Source organism: Brachycentrus maculatus, unplaced genomic scaffold, assembly GCF_059751285.1.
Source record: "Brachycentrus maculatus isolate JH-2025_06_01 unplaced genomic scaffold, ASM5975128v1 h1tg000563l, whole genome shotgun sequence".
In the NCBI taxonomy this organism is placed as follows: domain Eukaryota; kingdom Metazoa; phylum Arthropoda; class Insecta; order Trichoptera; family Brachycentridae; genus Brachycentrus; species Brachycentrus maculatus.
The window spans coordinates 15,089-35,374 of NW_028281306.1; the positions used below are offsets into that span (position 1 = coordinate 15,089).

The 20,286-nt window shown below is 38.7% G+C and overlaps 1 protein-coding gene across 1 annotated transcript in view; it reads left to right on the plus strand.

Moving 5' to 3' along the window:
* Positions 1-1,325: 1,325 nt before the first annotated feature.
* Positions 1,326-20,286, plus strand: part of Dgk (diacyl glycerol kinase 1) — a 29,820-nt gene continuing 10,859 nt past the window's right edge. Inside the window, exons 1-13 of the mRNA XM_088273257.1 lie at positions 1,326-1,385; positions 3,025-3,189; positions 4,264-4,386; positions 5,487-5,611; positions 7,146-7,222; positions 8,449-8,609; positions 11,048-11,262; positions 12,957-13,094; positions 14,812-15,064; positions 16,230-16,316; positions 17,077-17,167; positions 18,324-18,423; positions 18,987-19,082. Of these exons, the coding sequence (XP_088129383.1) occupies positions 3,054-3,189; positions 4,264-4,386; positions 5,487-5,611; positions 7,146-7,222; positions 8,449-8,609; positions 11,048-11,262; positions 12,957-13,094; positions 14,812-15,064; positions 16,230-16,316; positions 17,077-17,167; positions 18,324-18,423; positions 18,987-19,082 (1,602 nt within the window). The 5' untranslated portion in view covers positions 1,326-1,385; positions 3,025-3,053. The remainder of the gene's footprint in view (positions 1,386-3,024; positions 3,190-4,263; positions 4,387-5,486; positions 5,612-7,145; positions 7,223-8,448; positions 8,610-11,047; positions 11,263-12,956; positions 13,095-14,811; positions 15,065-16,229; positions 16,317-17,076; positions 17,168-18,323; positions 18,424-18,986; positions 19,083-20,286) is intronic.

Below are 20,286 nucleotides of genomic sequence, written 5' to 3' on the forward strand. Positions count from 1 at the left end.
ATATATATATATATATATATATATATATATATATATATATATATATAACGTGGTAATATTTTCCTTTTGAAAATTAAGTGTAAATAATATGTAAAGTAAGTGTATAATAATAAAATAAACAATGTGTTGCTTTGTAATTAAAGTTTATTCTTAATTTATCTTTATAATAATTTTTATATCTATCTATCTATCTATCTATCTGATTCTGACAGTTAATAATATTATCGGAAGTCTTTTGTTTTATTGTGAGCGACGCATGCGGCATCTGGTGGTAGAACTGTTTTATGTAGGTACTTTTTGTAAGTACTTAATAAAATGTATAGGTAGGTACCTAGTTATTTTATTACATATATATATATATATATATATATATATATATATATATATATATATATATATATATATATATATATATATATATATATATATATATATATATATATATATATATATATATATATATATATATATATATATATATATATATATATATATATATATATATATATATATATATATATATATATATATATATATATATATATATATGGTTACATTTTTTTTTAAATGTTAATTAATTTCCTTAGCATTTTTAACAATCTTAAAATTAAAAATGCAGTTCTCTCCAAAAATGAGACTGTACTCTTGTGCTTGGAGAGGGACTTACACTTATTTTACAATTTCCATATAGAATACAAATCACTCATTCCACTCTCATAAATTAAAATTATTACACCTTGTTTCACGCAAAGGCCAAATTATGAATTATTTAAAAAATTTAAAAATCCAAAAAAACCTAAATTCTAATAATAATTTATTAAATAATATATTGTTTCAAAATTCTTCACCTTTGCTTTCCATTTCTCCTTTGTTTTCAAACTCCGCCCCTTGACTAACCCCCTCCCCCTAACTTTCACCTCTCCTCATTTATAGAACAATTTTATATTTTAGTTATTATACAGACCTGAATGATGGAAGTTTAACATCCGAAACATGTAGTCTTTAATAAAACTCAAGTGGTATAAAACCAGTGTTTTCTTTAATCATCTTCACTTTAGATGCTGCAGCTCGGAACAGAGATTTGGTGCTTCTGCCAAACCATTGAAGTAGGATTTTCAGCCATGAAATTTATTGAAAATGTGAAACAATATAAAATCGTATCCCGATTTTACTGAGGTTGATTTGTTCCAGACACCTGTTCCTGTCGTTCGTGCGCCGGCCGGCCGGCGGGGCGCCGGAGCCGGGGGACGCGCCCCCGGCGGGCGGGGCCGCGGCCCCCGGCCCGGCGGGCCTGGTCAGCCGCCTGCACGGGCTCACGGAGCGCCTGCACCTCGGCTCGCTGCACTACCACCAGCGGCCCGCGGAGGACTCGAGGAACAGAACAGGTGACTCAATCAGCAATCGGCTGCTCTGTACACCGTCAGGAAACTATTCATCCTTGAAATCCTAACTGTCCATCTTCTTTGCTTACTTCAGCATTCTTCTTGTGTCCAGCATTAAAGAGAATACTGTCACTCCCTCTTGGACTTGCACAGTTGTCTGTTGGAGGAGACTCTCTTCCAGCGCAGGCCAGCCTCTTTCCTAATGACATCGGACCATCTTGTCTGCGGCCTACCCGTGCTTCTAGACCTCCAGTCGTGCACCTGCATCATCCATCTATAATCAGACATACAAGCTATATGACCTTTATAGCTAGTTGCTTTGTTAATTCCGGCTGGTTTTATTGTGGGGTTGTTGCCATTGTGATGTCGCTCACTCCTTTCAAGAACGTCATAAATAAAAAATTGTCAATTTTTAGTTGTACATGTTTTCGGAATGCCCAGAAAATGTACTACATCCCAGCAAAAGAGGCATATTTTTAACTTGATATTTACCCGCTACAGGACAGAAAGTGTTGTTTTTGAATTTTGAAGAAAAGGTATTGCTTTATTATTTTTTGAAATTTACTAAATATTTTTTAAATGGAGAGAAAACATTCAGGTTTTACCTTAAAAGATCTGTTGCACAGTAAAAAGTTCAATATCTGGCTTGATATTTATTTTTAATCTAGTTTTTTATTTATGTCGTTCTTAAAAGGAGTGAGCGATGTGGATTTGGTGACCAGAGTAAAAATAAAGAATGTACTTACAGTTGGTTCCTTTGTTAAAATAAATGAAAACTTACACTTTATACTGGAATCAAATAATTTATAATATATGGAGTTAAACAAGTAAAGTAAAAAAAAAGTCTATTCTAGTCAACGATCGAAGCAATTCTCCCGGCTTTTGAGTTCTCTCGCTTCAGAGTCGGGTCCGCTCGGAAATCTTCGGTTTAGTTCGTCTCAGAAACGCTTCCGTCCTGCTCACGTTAGCGCGGCAACCCAATGGTGTGGCTACATAGCCCACACCTTCTTCTTCTTCAACCTTTTTCTTGTGTCCAGTATTGAACACAGACTCTCCGTGCAGGTCCGCCATTTTCCTAATGCCATCGGACCATCTTGTCTGCGGCCTACCCACGATTCTAGACATACAGCCAAGCACGAAAAAAGTGCTTGACTGGAGGTCCATCCCATCGTCCTTGCCAAATATCTTGCAGACAACTCCATTAACACTTCCATTCCTCCGCATAACACATTATCCTTCAGTCATTTCTGCACTGGAATAGCTCGCATCTCCACACCAAGAGTGCGCCTTTTCTGTACATCTTCAGGAAACTATCTACCCTCGAAACTGTCCATCATATTATCCTTACCAAATATGTTGTAGACAACTCTGTGTACACTTCCTACGAAGGAGCACTTTCCATCCCTCCATATAACACATCATCAAAAGTGCACCTTCTCTGTACGCCTTTAAAAAACTGCCTCACTCAGATTTTGGTTCATTATAAATAAGTATTACTAGGTAGCTGTAAGCGAGTGTCTAGTTTCTAGAAGATACAAATCTAGAATGCCCTTGCAGACTATCCGGGTATGTTGTTGTCACTAATGTGTCACCAACGTGCCCGCATTCCCTACACGTAGTGATATGGGGGTCTGGTTTCCAGGCAGCGTCCATCCAGTGGTGCAGCAGCTCATGCAGACCAGCTACTCGTGCCAGGATGGGGTTGACAAGAGACCTACAGACAGCAGTCCCAACCACAGCCAGATGTCGCGGAACTCCTCGCGCAAGTCCAACAACTCGCTTCTAGTCAACAACGGGAAATATCAAGGTATCATATATATATTTTTTACAACATTTTGAGTGTGTCCAAATACTTCTGGATTATCTCCAATTACAGTGGTCAGTATTATGACGGTCGTCAGCCCCGTAAATGCCCAGACCTCCATATTCTTCTTCGTCTTTGATGAGATGTCAAAAAAATAATAAGAAAAAAACTTCTGTGATTGGAGATAATCCAGATTTTGTGAACAAGTATTCGGACACACTCAAAATGTTGTAAATAAATTATCTGGTCAAATTATAAGCTTAATAATAAAAATGAAAATGGTATTTTCTGGCGTTTCTCATGTGTGTGATTCGGATTCGGACCTCACATACTAATAAAAGAGTTTCTGCTCAATAAAAAGCTTCTTTTCATCTCACCAATAGATGTCTCTAGTGAATTTCTGTTGATTCAAGAACAACGTTTCTAAATTGGTTCATATATATAGAACTTCCAAGAATTTGAGTTGTGTGGTTGTCAATAATGGGTAGAATTGGTGAATGTTACACGTGTGTAAAGTGATCACTTAAACCAGCCTATGACAGTCGTCAGCCCCGTAAATGCCCAGACTTCCATATTCTTCTTCATCTTTGATGAGATGTCAAAAAATAATACCATTCATTATGTTCCCAGCACACACTGTCCTAAATTTTGGATGGTATTTGACTATATATCGCTCACTCCTTTCAAGAACGTCATAAATCAAAAATCGCTAATTTCCAGCTGTGCATGTTTTCGGAATGCCCAGAAAATGTACTATATCCCAGCAAAAGCGGCATATTTTTAACTTAATATTTACCCGCTACAGGGCAGAAAGTGTTGTTTTTGCATTTTGAAGAAAAGGTATTGTTTAAGTATTTTTTGAAATATACTAAATATTTTTCAAATGGAGAAAAAACATTCAGGTTTTACCTAAAAAGATCTGTTGCACGGTAAAAAGTTCAATAAGTGGCTTGATATTAATTTTTAATACATTGTATTATATTGCTAAACTTTAAAAACGTTCTACTGAAAAATCAAGTTTTTTGATTTATGACGTTCTTGAAAGGAGTGAGCGATATGTAATTTTTATGATTTCAGATATCAAAAGTTTAGTAAGAAAATCCTCAGCCTTGGATGTCCATACTGTGAAGGTGTCGCTAAAGGATATCGTTTGCTACCTTTCACTCCTTGAAGCTGGAAGACCAGAAGACAAATTAGAATGTAAGATATTTTTGACTACAACATTTATACAATGTGTGATATTATTAATTACAGCATTTATACAATATGTGATATTTTTAACTACAGCATTTATACAATGTGTGATATTTTTAACTACAGCATTTATACAATGTGTGATATTTTTAACTACAGCATTTATACAATGTGTGATATTTTTTACTACAACGTTTATACAATGTGTGATATTTTTGACTACAACGTTTATACAATGTGTGATATTTTTGACTACAGCGTTTATACAATGTGTGATATTTTTTACTACAACATTTACATAATGTGTGATATTTTTAACCACAACATTTAAACAATTTGTGATATATTTGACTACAACATTTATGCAATGTGTGATATTTTTAACTACAATGTTTATACAATGTGTGATATTTTTGACTACAATGTTTATACAATGTGTGGTATTTTTGACTGCAACATTTAAACAATGTGTGATAATTTTCACTACAAGATTTATATGTGCTGTCTATAGTGTAATGGCGTGCAGTCCGTAGAGTAATGGTCAGCACGCCCGGCTACCGTTCTGTTGGACCCGGGTTCGATTCCCATGGGGGAGGTCAAATAAACACAAGTGATTTTTTCACTATAATATTAATTCAATATTACCCTGGACTGGTACATGAAGCGGAGGTCTGATCACCTTCACGCGTTAATGATCGAGATAACACTGCATTTATATGATGCAGTGCCCTGTGCACCATTGGGATGCGAATAAGGGTTTGAAGAAGCGCTGCACATAGCTCTCCAACCACCGAGGTGCCTGCTGCTGCCTTAACTCCATTGGTTCAAAGTGTCCGGCATGCTGATCACCTTTCCTTCACGTGTTAATGATCAAAATAATACTGCGTTTATATGATGCAGTGCCCTATGCACCATTGGGGTGCGGATAAGGCTTTGAACATAGCTCTCCAACCACCGAGGTGCCTTCTGCTGCCTTAACTTGATCGGTCCATCGTGTGGGGATCTTCCTCTCCCTTCCAAAGAGATGAGGAATTTGTCATGTACAGACACTGGCCAGAGTATACCAATGAACTGCTTTTAATGAATTTCTAATGTATTTTTTGCAGTTATGTTTAGATTATATGATACTGATGGAAACGGAGTGCTGGACACCAATGAGATGGACTGCATCGTCAACCAAATGATGAATGTGGCCGAGTACCTTGGATGGGATGTTTCTGAACTGAGGCCGGTGAGATAATCTTTATTCTTTTGCATTTTACATCATAATATAAATAAAAATACAAAGAATATAAATAAAATATAACTAACTAACTAACTAACCATCACGCCGCTTCCGCAGGGGTAGGCAGAGAGAATAGAGCGCCACACCACTCTGTCCTTGCAAACATTCTTCGCCTCTCCACGTTCATGCATCTCCTCATACATACCCGCCGATTGTTACGACTCCTAACCTGACCACTTTCAAGTATTTGGCATACCTGATCGTGCCATGTTTTTCTCGGTCTTCCTCTGCTTCTTTTCCCGCTAACATTCGCCTCATAAATTTGTTTTACCGTTCTTTCCTCACTCATTCGTTCTACATGTCCAAACCATCTCAACACACTTTTCTTAATTTTATCGATAATGCTTATCTCAGCTTTGCATTCCTTCCTTATTTCACTATTCGCACATCTATCATACATCGTTTTGTCACACATTCTTCTGAGAGATGGCATTTCGACTGCATTCAGTCTACTTTCATCCTTCGTTTGCCAACTCCATGTTTCACTTCCATACATTAGAGTTGGAACCAGGACTCCGTTGTGCACTGCCAGTTTAGCTTCCGCTGATAGGTTTTTTTTTGCTGTAACTGATTTCATTGCACCATTTACTTTATACCCAGCATTCATAACATAATAAAATATAAATACAAAAAAAGATCCCACAAAGGCATGGCCTGCGTGTGGGTATACAATATTTATTCATTCATTCATTCAAACCCTTATCCGCAATTATTACTAAATAAATACATAGAAAGGAAATAAAGACATAGAAAGGAGAGTGAATGCTGGGAACAAAGTGAATGGTGCACTGTAATCAGTTATAGCAACAAAAAAACCTATCAGCGGAATCTAAACTGGCAGTGCACAACGGAAAAAAAGCACAAAACTGGCAGTGCACAAGGTTGGCAAAAGAAGGATGAAAGTAGACTGAATGCAGTCGAAATGCGATCTCTCAGAAGAATATGCGACAAAACGATGTATGATAGATGTACGAATAGTGAAATAAGGAAGGAATGCAAAGCTGAGATAAGCATTATGGATAAAATTAAGAAAGGTGTGTTGAGATGGTTTGGACATGTAGAACGAATGAGTGAGGAAAGAATGGTAAAACAAATTTATGAGGCGAATGTTAGTGGGAAAAGAAGCAGAGGAAGACCGAGAAAAACATGGCACTATCAGGTATGCCAAATACTTGAAAGTGGTCAGGTTAGGAGTCGTAACAATCGGCGGGTATGTATGAGGAGATGCATGAACGTGGAAGAGGCGAAGAATGTTTGCAAGGACAGAGTGGTGTGGCGCTCTATTCTCTCTGCCTACCCCTGCGGGGAAGCGGCGTGATGGTTAGTTAGTTAGTTAGTTAGTTAGTATTCGCAATTAATTGCTGATGTTGAATTGGAGAAAGCTATATATATTCGAATTTTCAACATTTGAAATTACATGGGAATACAACAATACAGCAGGGAAATCTTTTGTAAGTAAACATAATATTTTTTTTTGCAGATATTACAAGATATGATGATGGAAATTGATTATGACGCAGACGGAACTGTATCTCTGGAGGAATGGAAAAGAGGAGGGTACGTTTTTGTTTTATTTTATACTTACTTACTTTTACTTACAGACTTCATAATAACGTCACCTAGGCCATGCCTTCGTATCATGTTATCTCTCTGCAGCATCCATGAATTCTCTGGTCTTCCTCTAGATTCCTTTCGAGGAAGATCCATGGCGATTGCCTGGTTGACAATATGATCAGGTTCTCTGCGTCCTATGTGCCCATACCACCTCCAATTGCCTTTCCCCTACCTTACTATCGATGCCTGTTACAGCCAGGCTGCCACGAATGCGTCAACTCTGTATTTTGTCTCTAAGGGACACTCTGGCTGACCATCTAACGATTCACATTTCACCAGTTTCTAGTTATATATCAAATATCTTCTTCTTTTTTTTCCTGGCTCCATTCCAACTTATCGTCTTTGCAGACTGATAAAGTATTATTTTGTATTATTTTTTGACATCTCATCAAAGATGAAGAAGAATATGGAATTCTGGGCATTTACGGGGGTGACGACCACCATAGGCTGGTTTAAAGTGATCACTTTACACACGTGTAACATTTACCAATTCTACCCATTATTGACAACCACACTACTCAAATTCTTGGAAGTTCTATATACATGAACCAATTTTGAAACATTATTCTTGAATCACTAGAACTTGATTTCACCTATTGGTGAGATGAAAATAAGCTTTTTACTGAGCAGAAACTCTTTTATTAGTATGTGAGGTCCGAATCCTGGATTATAATCACACACATGAGAAACGCCAGAAAATATCATTTTCATTTTTATTATTTAAGTTATATTATATGACCAGATAATATAATATGAAAATAACTCCTGTAATTGGGGATAGTTCAGATTTTATGAACAAGTTTTTGGACACACTCAAAATGTTGTAATGTATTTTTATATTAGATACTGTAGAGTCCGCCTCTGTAGTGTAATGGTCAGCACGCTCGGCTACCGTTCTGGAGGTCCCGGGTTCGATTCCCAGGGGGGTCAAATAAATATTAGTGATTTTTTCACTGTAATATTTATTCAATATTACCCTGGACTGGTACCTGAAGCGGAGGGCTAATCACCTTTCCTTCGTGTGTAAACGATCAAGATAACACTGTGTTCATATGAAGCAGTGCCCTATGCACCATTGGGGTGCGGATAAGGGTTTTATTATGTATGTATTATGTTAAAGGCATTAGCCGTTCAATAAATAAATAAATATTGATATTGTTTTCTTCCAGCTTGACGACCATCCCGCTGTTGGTACTGCTGGGCTTGGATACTAGTCTGACAGGGGACGGAGAGCACGCGTGGAGACTCAAACACTTCAACAGGCCCGCCTACTGCAATCTCTGCCTTACTAGACTAGTGGGACTGGGGAAGAAAGGACTCTGCTGTATATGTGAGTATTTTCCAGTATTCATTTGCATTTTGACTGTTGTGACAATTTTTTCTATTGAGTGGATAATATGATATGATATCCGTCAAGCTGCCACCAGTGTTGATATATATTATTGCCCGCTTTATCAATTGTTAGTTAGCTGTCTAGCTGACAAATCGTTCACTCCTTTCAGTTTTAGTTTCCAAGCTAACCGCTTCTTTATCAAGACTGAATAATTCATAATCTTCTTCTCCGTCTTAATCCTCATTGCTGAGGGTTGTGACCCTTGCAGAAGCAATGACTCTTCTCCAGTTATCCCTTGACTGCGCTGCACGTAGCGCTCCAACCACTGAGATGCCTGCTGCTGCCTTAATTTGATCGGTCCATCGTGTGGGGGATCTTCCTCTCCCTCTCTTTCCCTCCAGGCTACCGATTCATAATAGACAAGTCTTAAACAGTCTTGAAAAATAAGCGGTTAGCTTCGAAACCGGACAGACATTGTAATTAAGTTAAAATAAAATATTTATAGTGATTTTAAAACAATGTTGTATTTTATATAAGGAAGGTGTGTTGGCATGGTTTGGACATGTCGCTCACTCCTTTCAAGAACGTCATACATCAAAAATCGACAATTTTCAGTTGTGCATGTTTTCGGAATGCCCAGAAAATGTACTATATCCCAGCAAAAGCAACATATTTTTAACTTAATATTTACCCGCTACAGGGCAGAAAGTGTTGTTTTTGCATTTTGAAGAAAAGGTATTGTTTATTTATTTTTTTAAATATCATAAATATTTTTCAAATTGAGAAAAAACATTCAGGTTTTACCTAAAAAGATCTGTTGCACAGTAAAAACTTCAATGAATGGCTTGATATTTATTTTGAATACATTTTACTATATTTTTAAACTTGATATTAATTTTCAATACATTTTATTGATATTAACTTTAAAAATGATCTCCTGAAAAATCAAGTTTTTTTGATATATGACGTTGTTGAAAGGAGTGAGCGAAATGTCAAATTTGATTGATGTATGACACCGTTTGCAAAAAATATAAAATCTTCCCAAAGGGTGATTGATTTTGCGCCAACCTGTATATGACGGATTCTCCAGTTCTTAAGACACGTTGCTTGTAGCAATGAGGATAGCCTGGAGCGACTGGTTGTGATGGGTAGCCTGGAGGAAAAGAGAGGGAGAGGAAGATCCCCACACGATGGACCGATGGAGTTAAGGCAGCAGCAGGCACCTCGGTGGTTGGAGCGCTACGTGCAGCTCAGGCAAGGGATAACTGGAGAAGAGTCATTGCTTCCACAAGGGCACAACCCTCAGTAATGAAGAATAAGACGAAAAATAATCTAAATAATATATTGTTTCAAAATTCTTCACCTTTGCTTTCCATTTTTCCTTTGTTTTCAAACTCCGCCCCTTGACTAACCCCCTCCCCCTAACTTTCCTCTCTCCTTGTTTATAGAACAATTTTACATTTTATATTTTAGTTATTATTCAGACCTGAATGATGGAAGTTTAACTTCTGAAACATGTAATCTATAATAAAACTCAAGTGGTAAAAAACAAGTGTTTTCTTTAATCATTGAAACATGTCTTACCACAAAGTTAATGCGGAAACAATAAATAAAATATGAATAATCTACGTTGAAACGTCTTAATGCTTTGAGTGTCATTCAATTCAATTCAATTTATTCAATGATTAAGATATAAATTACAAACTAACATTTAAGGCGTATACATTAAAAAACAAATTTAATAGTAAGCAAGAAGACTCTTGTTAAATGTGTAAAAGAATCCCGCTTCTGAAAACTCCTTCGGACGCATGGAACAGATCAATATCCAACGTGATATTGTTCAACATACCGGTAGCTCTTTCTACAGGCATAACCATCGGCAGGTTGGTCCTGTGTATAGGAATGTGAAACAATCTATGCCGACGCTGTCTTAGGTAACTATCGGGAACATACAGACCAATGTACCGGATAATTTCAGGATTATCCGTCATACAACGCAACAATGGATAAAAATGCCTCATCAAATACAGATTCCTTCTAGTCTCTAGGCTGTTGTAGCGGAGCATACCCTGGGGGAACTGGGTCGGGTAGAGCCGAGGATAATAGCCGTACTCTCTCATGTGGAGATACCTCACAAACTTCTTTTGGACTATCGGCTGCGTCTGTTTCTATTTCCAACCTTATTTATAATCGCTTTATTTAAAATATTAATTTTATCGTTATTTCTTCACTCATTGGTTCCACATGCCCAAACCATCTCAGTACACCTTCCTTAGTTTGCTGGATGATGCTTATCTTGACATAGATGAATACAGACCAATGCTCCGGATAATTTCAGGATTATCGATCATACCGCGCAACAATCGAAAAAAATGCATTATCAAATACACATTCCTTCCAGTCTCTAAACTATTGTCACGTCTGTGTGTCCGCAGTCTGCAAGTACACGGTGCACGAGCGGTGCGTGCAGCGCGCGCCGGCCAACTGCATCCAGACGCACGCGGGCGTGGCGCGCGGGCGCGGGGCGGAGGGGCCGGGGGCGCCGCGCCACCACTGGGTGGGCGGCAACTGCCGCGGCCGCTGCGCGCGCTGCCGGGCGCCGCTGCAGGGCGGCGTGGCCGGCGTGCGTTGCCGCTGGTGCCAGACGCTGGTGAGAACATATCCCGCATCTTCTGCGTGGTTCTGCGCTCCTGGTAGATTCATGCCAATATACTACTACTACTACTACCATCACGCCGTTACATCTTCACCTCTTCTATGTTTGTGCACCTTTTCAAGCTTCCTTTTCTTAGGGCAGGTACGAGACAACCCACAAATACCTCATGCAAACAGAATGCTGTGCTCCTGGTAGATGGTACAATGAATGGTACAATGAATGCATCAAACTAGATTGATCTGGATATTGTAGCTAACTAATCATAATGACGCTTCTTTGTAGGGGTAGGCAGAGAGAATAGAATGAATAAACCCGGAACAACCCTCCTCTTCTTCTTCTTCTTCTTCTTGTTCGTTTCGTAGAACCTAGGGATCTGTTTGTGCTTCCGTATGTCGCTCTTGGGATGTTGACTCCCAGCTGTCTTTCCATCTTTTCGGAGGTCTGCCTGGGGGTCTGCGTCCTTCAGGGTTGCCTTGGAGGGCGATACGTCGAAGTCTGTATTCCGACATTCTGTTTATATGTTCATTCCAGTATCGCCTTCGTTGTCGTCCCCGCCTCACGATATCCTCCGTCTTACACATGCTCCGGAAGTCGGTATTTCTTACTCGGAACCCTTCTCGCTTCTTCCAAATACCCCCTGCACCTTCCCATTCGAACAACTATAACAGGGCACTGCATCATATAAACGCAGTATTATCTTGATCGTTAACACATGAAGGAAAGGCGATTAGCCCTCCGCTTCAGGTAATATTGAATAAATATTAGAGTGAAAAAAACACTTGTATTTATTCAATCCAATTCAATTCAATTCAATTCAATTCAATTTATTTAATAAAAAAATAATATATACATAACAAACAATATTCAAGGCGTATTTATTAGAATAAAAGTAAGCAATAAGACTTAAAGGTGTAGAAGAATCCCGCTTCGGAAAACTCCTTCGGACACATGGAACAGATCAATATCCAATGTGATATTGTTCAACATAGCGGTAGCTCTTCCTACAGGCATAACCATCGGCAGGTTGGTCCTGTGTATAGGAATGTGAAACAATCTATGCCGACGCTGTCTTAGGTAACTATCGGGAACATACAGACCAATGCTCCGGATAATTTCAGATAATTTCAGATTTCAGATTCCGGATAAGTCTTTGATGAGATGTCAAAAAATAATAAACAATTAAAATTACTGCCGGTACGTGGAATATTGTGGATGAGTATCATCGTTGAACAACGAACTGGACAAAAATATCCACATCTTCTAGTACACAACCATGATACACGATTCACCCACAACGAAGGTTTGATAGTCCCAAGAATTAACAGTAAATATGGGAGTCCAACACTGCAATATATCGTTCCGAACATTTTTAATTTGTTAGCGACGGAGGTTAGAGGTCAAAATAAAATATGGAACAAAGGCAAAATAAAGGAATGGGTAAATGATCAAAAGTTGATTTTATGAAAATTTTAAAATGTTTATATTCTTAATTTCTCTCTTTTTTGTGTGTATATTAGGTTAAAATGGAAAAAAATAATTAAAAATGTATGTTAAAAGAACTCCACCGACAAGACACACAAGGTGGCTTGGTGGGTCTCTGCAAATAATTGTTTTAAATATGTTTAAACATGTGATTTAAATAAATGTATACAATTTACGTTCATGATTCCATTCTTGTGTGATTCCAGGTCCATAACAGATGCAGCGGAGGCATTAAGGCGGAGTGCAGTCTCGGACCCCACGCTGTGCACGTTCTACCTCCGAATGCGTTATTTCCCAGGGTTTTGGACCGACAGAGAAGTCTTCCTCCTCCGACGCCATCAGATGTAAGTATGATGCACTGGATATGGAATTATATAAACACTTCGCTCACTCCTTTCAACAACGTCAGAAATCAAAAATCGTCATGTTTTAATTATGCGTGTTTTTGGAATGCCCAGAAAATTTACTGTATCCCAGCAAAAGCCGCATATTTTTAACTTAATATTTACCCGCTAGAGGGCAGAAAGTGTTGTTTGTGCATTTCGAAGAAATGGTATTGTTTAATTATTTTTTTAAAAATACTAAATATTTTTCAAATGGAGAAAAAACATTCAGGTTTTACCTTAAAAGATCTGTTGCGCAGTAAAAAGTTAAATAAGCGGCTTGATACTTATTTTTAATACATTTTATTATATTTCGAAACTTTAAAAACGATCTCCTGAAATATCAAGTTTTTTGATAAATGACGTTGTTGAAAGGATTGAGCGATATGATATGACCACTCTATGGGAACAATATTGACCAAGTCTTGTTGTACGCCGCTATGGGAAATACAGGTGAATAATATACACCAACACACGGTCACTTTACAAACACATCTGCGTCCATGGGTACCAGACAACGTTCAAGGCTATACGAGTGATGACTAATAATAAAATATATATAAGTATATTTAAAAAAATATTTACAACATTTTGAGTGTGTTCAAATACTTGTTCACAAATCTGGTTTTACCTAAAAAGATCTGTTGCACAGTAAAAAGTTCAATCTTTAAAAGCAATCTTTTTACATGAACTAACTTAGAAAAGCTGTAACAAAATTTTATCCCAATTTTACTGTGAATTTACATTTGAAACCTTTCAATATCCCTGTTACTGCCTATCTTAATACAAGTTTTTGCTTATTTATTTTTTTACAAAAATGTTAATAATATTAGTGTATTAACCACTCACTGAGATTTTTATGTCTACCGGTTTGGAGACGTACCCGTCTCTTCGTCAGGACAATCACTACCACAGCATGCAAACAATACCACCCGTCACTACCATAGCACTATTTAGACACTTCAAACTACACAAAATTTTGTGTAGTTTTAAATGTGTCAATAGCGCTATGGTAGTGACGGTTAGCACTGTTTGTGGCGGTCCTCACAAAAAAGTTACATTTTGAAAATTGCACAAAAAACCCTTTAAATGTAAATCTGTTCTGTCTAAATTGAATTTAAATTGCAACAAAATGTGACCAATCCTGTGTTAAACCAATATGAAATCATTAAATCACACCAAAACGTAACAACTTCATATAATAATAATAATAAAACCCTTATCCGCACCCTAATGGTGCATAGGGCACTGCTTCATATGAACGCAGTGTTATCTTGATCGTTTACACATGAAGGAAAGGTGATCAGCCCTCCGCTTCAGGTACCAGTCCAGGGTAATACTGAATAAATATGACAGTGAAAAAATCACTTATATATATTTTATTCCCCTTGGGAATCGAACCCGGGACCTCCAGAACGGTAGCCGAGCGTGCTGACCATTACACTACGGAGGCGGACAGTAACAATTTTACAAGCTAGAATTCCCGATTACTTCAAATCATTTATAATGGAAATGTAACGTTTCAATGAGGACCTTCACATTTAAAAATCACATCTCGAACAATATTGAAAGCTGTCCCACCGCATTCCCAGATCTGATACAGGAGCATCAAGGCTTCCTGACAGACCTTATCTAGTTAACAATACTAATGAGACTCTCTCCTTCGCTTCCTTGCCAGGTGTGCCCGTCGCCGGGCTTGGGGCTGCCCGGCTCGCAGTCCATGCCGCTGCCGCCGCCCGCGCCGTCGCCCGCGCCGCTGGCCGCGTCGCCCGCCGCGCTGCTCGCCGCGCCGCGCCCGCCCGGCTGCCCGCTGCTCGTGTTCGTGAACCCCAAGTCGGGCGGGCGGCAGGGCGCGCGCGTCATGCGCAAGTTCCAGTACCTGCTCAACCCGCGCCAGGTGCACGACCTCAGCAAGGGCGGGCCCGCCAACGGTGAGCTCCTTACCAAGTTACTTATTACCACCTTCCAAGTTACTTATTACCACCTTCCAAGTTACTTATTACCACCTTCCAAGTTTGTTAATACCACCTTCCAAGTTACTTATTACCACCTTTCAAGTTACTTATTACCACCTTCTAAGTTACTTATTACCATCTTCCAAGTTACTTCTTACCACCGTCCAAGTTTCTTCTTACCATGTTCCAAGTTACTTCTTATCACCTTCGAAGTTGGAAGATGGAAGATGTCGTTAGGTGGGGAAGGCAGCAAAGGAGACAATGGAATGCGCGTTTGAGGAGAATGTAACCATCCAGACTCCCCGCATTGCACTGCACAGCCAACCCTAAGATAGACCACCAAAAAGAAGGATTGACAACTGGGAATCGACATCGTAGTATGCTAATCCCTCTTAAAAACAGGCCACAAGGCCTACACCATGAAAAAGAAGATTCTAAGCTCATAACATGGAGGCAAGCCCTTGCCAAATTTTTTGAGAAATAAAAAGACTTTGTTTTTTGATCCACTCACATTTTTATTAACAACCAACTAGTTTTGGCAACAACCTGTTGCATTTTTTTTTTAATTACCTAAAGTCCAAGCGACTCTGAAATCTAGCTACGGCTTATGCAACACCGTTTATCATGTCCCTACTCAGGCTTCAACTTTATAAGTTTCATAGACTATGCCTACTTGTGAGTGGATTTACTCTTTACGTTTAAAGTTACTATAATTTCATGTAATTCATGAGTGAAAATTCTAGGCAAAAACACTCGTGAAACAACAACCTGTTGCTCTCTTCAGGGTTTAATTTATAACTTAAATAGTCATAAATTAAACCCTGAAGAGGGCAACAGGTTGTTGCCGAAACTAGTTTAATTTATAACTTAAATAGTCATAAATCAAACCCTGAAGAGGGCAACAGGTTGTTGCCGAAACTAGATTAATTTATAACTTAAATAGTCATAAATTAAACCCTGAAGAGGGCAACAGGTTACTGCCGAAACTAGTTGGTTGTTAATAAAAATATGAGTGGATCAAAAAACAAAGTCTTTTTATTTCTCCAAATAATATATCAATACGACCCACAAAGTTAATGCTTTCAATATTCAAAACCTTTCCTAATTGTTCAGCACGCTAACCGCCGCATTGTGATTTCAGGTCTCGCCATGTTCAAAGACGTTCAGAACTTCAAGGTGATCTGTTGTGGGGGCGATGGCACTGTCGGCTGGGTGCTTGAAACTATGGGTATGAAGAAAATTTGCTAGTTTCTTAAACTTCTAGTTGTTAAACTTTTTCTGTTTGTGACATGGCACGTCCGCACGTCCCCCTGACGTCGACTATCACTTGAGAGTAATTGTCTTTGTTTCGGGCAGCTCTAAACAGTCAGGATCTCCGTCCAACCTGGTATATTACGGAGCCAGGGGATCTGCTTTCTGCCCACACCTCGTGGACCCTCTACTAGGTGCTCGTACTTGTCTCCTCTCAGCACATGCCCCAGATAGGACACCTCCGGGACCTTGATATCAGTCAGCAACTGTCTCCTGCTCTTGCTCTCTGAAGCACATTTGGGTTGCTGACCATATCGGTCCATGGGATGCATAGCATACGATGCATAGGATGCGTAGCCACATTTCGAATGCCTCTAGTTGGTTCATAGCGCTGACTTTGAGGGTCCACGATTTATTCAACTGAACCCTAGCTTCCTGTACCATCTAACTTAACCTAACCTATTGTAACGAATATGAATAACAACCTAATTACTAACCTAACATATTCATTCATTTATTCGAACACTTATCCGCACCCCAATGGTGCATAGGGCACTGCATCATATAAACGCAGTGTTATCTTGATCGTTAACACTCGAAGGAAAGGTGATCAGCCCTCCGCTTCAGGTACCAGTCCAGAACCCGGGACCTCCAGAACTGTAGCCGAGCGTGTTGACCATTATAGTACGGAGGCGGACCTAACATAACTGTCAATTAAACAATTGTTGTATTTTCAGATAAGGTGCCTTTCGAAATTCAGCCAGCAGTGGGTGTGATTCCTCTTGGTACAGGAAATGATTTAGCGAGATGTTTGCGATGGGGAGGGGGGTGAGTTTAAATCCACTTATTCAGATCACTCTGGCAACTATCTTTTCTGATAACAATATCATTGTTTGTTTACCTCGGAACAGGATCTTTTGGGATGGTCCGTCAAAAGGCAAGATTGACAGTCGCATACGCCGAGCAAGACTTGCGTTTAACAGTAAATCAGTGATTTTCCAATCAAACAACATAGATCTGAAACTAAGCAAATTTCTTTTCAAAACGTACGTATGGAGTGTGCTACTGTATGCTTGCGAGATATGGTGCCTTTCTGAAATAGATAAGAATAGGCTGAATGCGTTGGAGATGTGGACTTTTAAAAGAATGCTCGGGATATCCTGGAGAGACCACATAAATTTAACCTAACTAACTAACTAACTAACTAACCATCACGCCGCTTCCCCGCAGGGGTAGGCAGAGAGAATCAAACGCCACACCACTCTGTCTTTGCAAACATTCTTTGCCTCTTCTACATTCATGCATCTCCTCATACATACCCGACGATTATTACGACTCCTGACCCGGCCGCTTTCAAGTATTTGACATACCTGATTGTGCCAAGTTTTCCTCGGTCGTCCTCTGCTTCTTTTTCCAACTACATTCGCTCCATAAATTTGTTTAACCATTCTTTCTTCGCTCATACGCTCCACATGTCCAAACCATCTCAACACACTTTTCTTAATTTTATCGATAATGCTTATCTCAGCCTTACATTCTTTCCTTATTTCATCATTCGAACATCTATCAAACATCGTTTTGCCACACATTCGTCTGAGGGATCGCATTTCGACTGCATCAGTCTGCTTTCATCCTTCTTTTGCCAACTCCATGCTTTGCTTCCATACATAAGGGTTGGAACCAGAACTCCATTGTGTACTGCCAGTTTAGCTTCCGCTGATAGATTTTTATTTGCTAAAACTGATTTTAGTGCACCATTCACTCTGTTCCCAGCATTCACTCTCCTTTCTATGTCTTTATCAATCTTTCCATCCCTAGAAAACATACCCAAATATATGAAATCATCTACCTGTTCCAAAATCTCCCCATTTACCAATATTTCACACTCAGATCTACATTCATCTCTTTCAAAAACCATGATTTTGGATTTGCTAACATTCATCAATAAATCTAATTTAACCTATAATGATATATTTCATTGCAGATACGAGAGAGAGTCATTGCACAAGATATTGGACCGCGTGGAGAAGTCTAGCACGGTCATGATGGACCGGTGGCAGATTGAAGTCATCCCCTCGGAAAATGTGAGTTACTGCTTCAAGATTTGAATAAGCCCGTGACATATTTGTGACTTATCAAATGACATTGTTCTAATATAGAAAGATGAAAACAGAGTGACCACTTGTTCCTTTTTTGGCGACGGAATCCTTTTGAAACACTTTGTTCAGAACTGAAAATGGTACTGTATTTCAGCTTATGCAGCATTTTCATATTCCTACATCAACAATGTATAGTTTATACATTATATAATGTATATTTATATAATGTATAAACTATACATTATATAAATACACATTATAAACCGCCTCCGTAGTGTAATGGTCAGCACGCTCGGCTACCGTTCTGGAGGTCCCGGGTTCGATTCCCAAGGGGGGTAAAATAAATATAAGTGATTTTTTCACTGTCATATTTATTCAATATTACCCTGGACTGGTACCTGAAGCGGAGGGCTGATCACCTTTCCTTCATGTGTAAACGATCAAGATAACACTGCGTTTATATGACGCAGTGCCCTATGCACCATTGGGGTGTGAATAAGGGTTTGAATGAAAAAATTAATGAAAAATGTTAAACTTTGTTGTTTCAGAATGAAATCCCGCCAACTCCTTCGGAAACCTGCGCCAGAAGAGCACCCTCCACAGCCCCTTACAACATCATCAACAATTACTTCTCTATAGGGGTGGTATGTATCTACAATATAATGATATAACACTGGCTAACTAATTACCACTCCAGTCAGAATAGAACCCCACACTCTCTCTTTGAAACATTCTTCGTATGTATGTGTCAATACCTGTTGATATGAGTCAATGTTAGGAGATATCGCTCACTCCTTTCAAGAACGTCATAAATCAAAAATTGACAATTTTCAGTTGTGCATGTTTTCGGAATGCCCAGAAAATGTACTATATCCCAGCAAAAGCGGCATATTTTTAACTTAATATTTACCTGCTACAGGGCAGAAAGTGTTGTTTTTGCATTTTGAAGAAAAGGTATTGTTTAATTATTTTTATCAAAAAACTAAATATTTTTCAAATGGAGAAAAAAACTTCAGATTTTACCTAAAAAGATCTGTTGCACAGTAAAAAGTTCAGTAAGTGGCTTGATATTTATTTTTAATACATTGTATTATATTCTTCAACTTTAAAAACGTTCTCCTGAAAAATCAAGTATTTTGATTTATGACGTTCTTGAAAGGAGTGAGCGATATGTGATAACTAACTAACTAACCATCACTTTGCATGGATACCAAATACCTCCTGCATCGTTCTGTATTCCTGGTAGCTTCATGCCATCAGTACCTTATATCCATTCATCAAACTAGGTTGATCTGGATATTGTAGCTAACTAACCATCAGGCCGCATTTAAAAATATACTCTTTACCTCCTGCATTCTTCTGTACTCCTGGTAGATCCATAGAAGTTTGTATGAAAGTGATGAGTGGAATATCAGAACGTATGTGTGTTATTGAATTGTATTGGAAGGTTGTATGTATCCCTTCGTAGTACTATAGTCAAAATAATAACTAACTAACTGGCATGGGTACCAAATACCTCCTGCGCCGTTCTGCACTCCTGGTAGCTTCATGCCATCAGTACCTTACATCCATTCATCAAACTAGGTTGATTTGGATCTGTTAGCTAACTAACCATCACGCCACCTCTCCAGGGGTAGGCAGAGAGTATAGAACGCCTCACCAATCTGTCCATGCAAACAATCTTCACCTCTTCCGCATTACTCATTATACGTACATTATACATACCTGTGGATTGTTCCGACTCCTGACCTTGCCACACCCAAGTATTTGAAAAACTTGATCAGGCCAAGTTTTCCTCGGACTTCTTCTGCTCAACTAGATTTGCCTCATAAATTTGTTTTACCATTC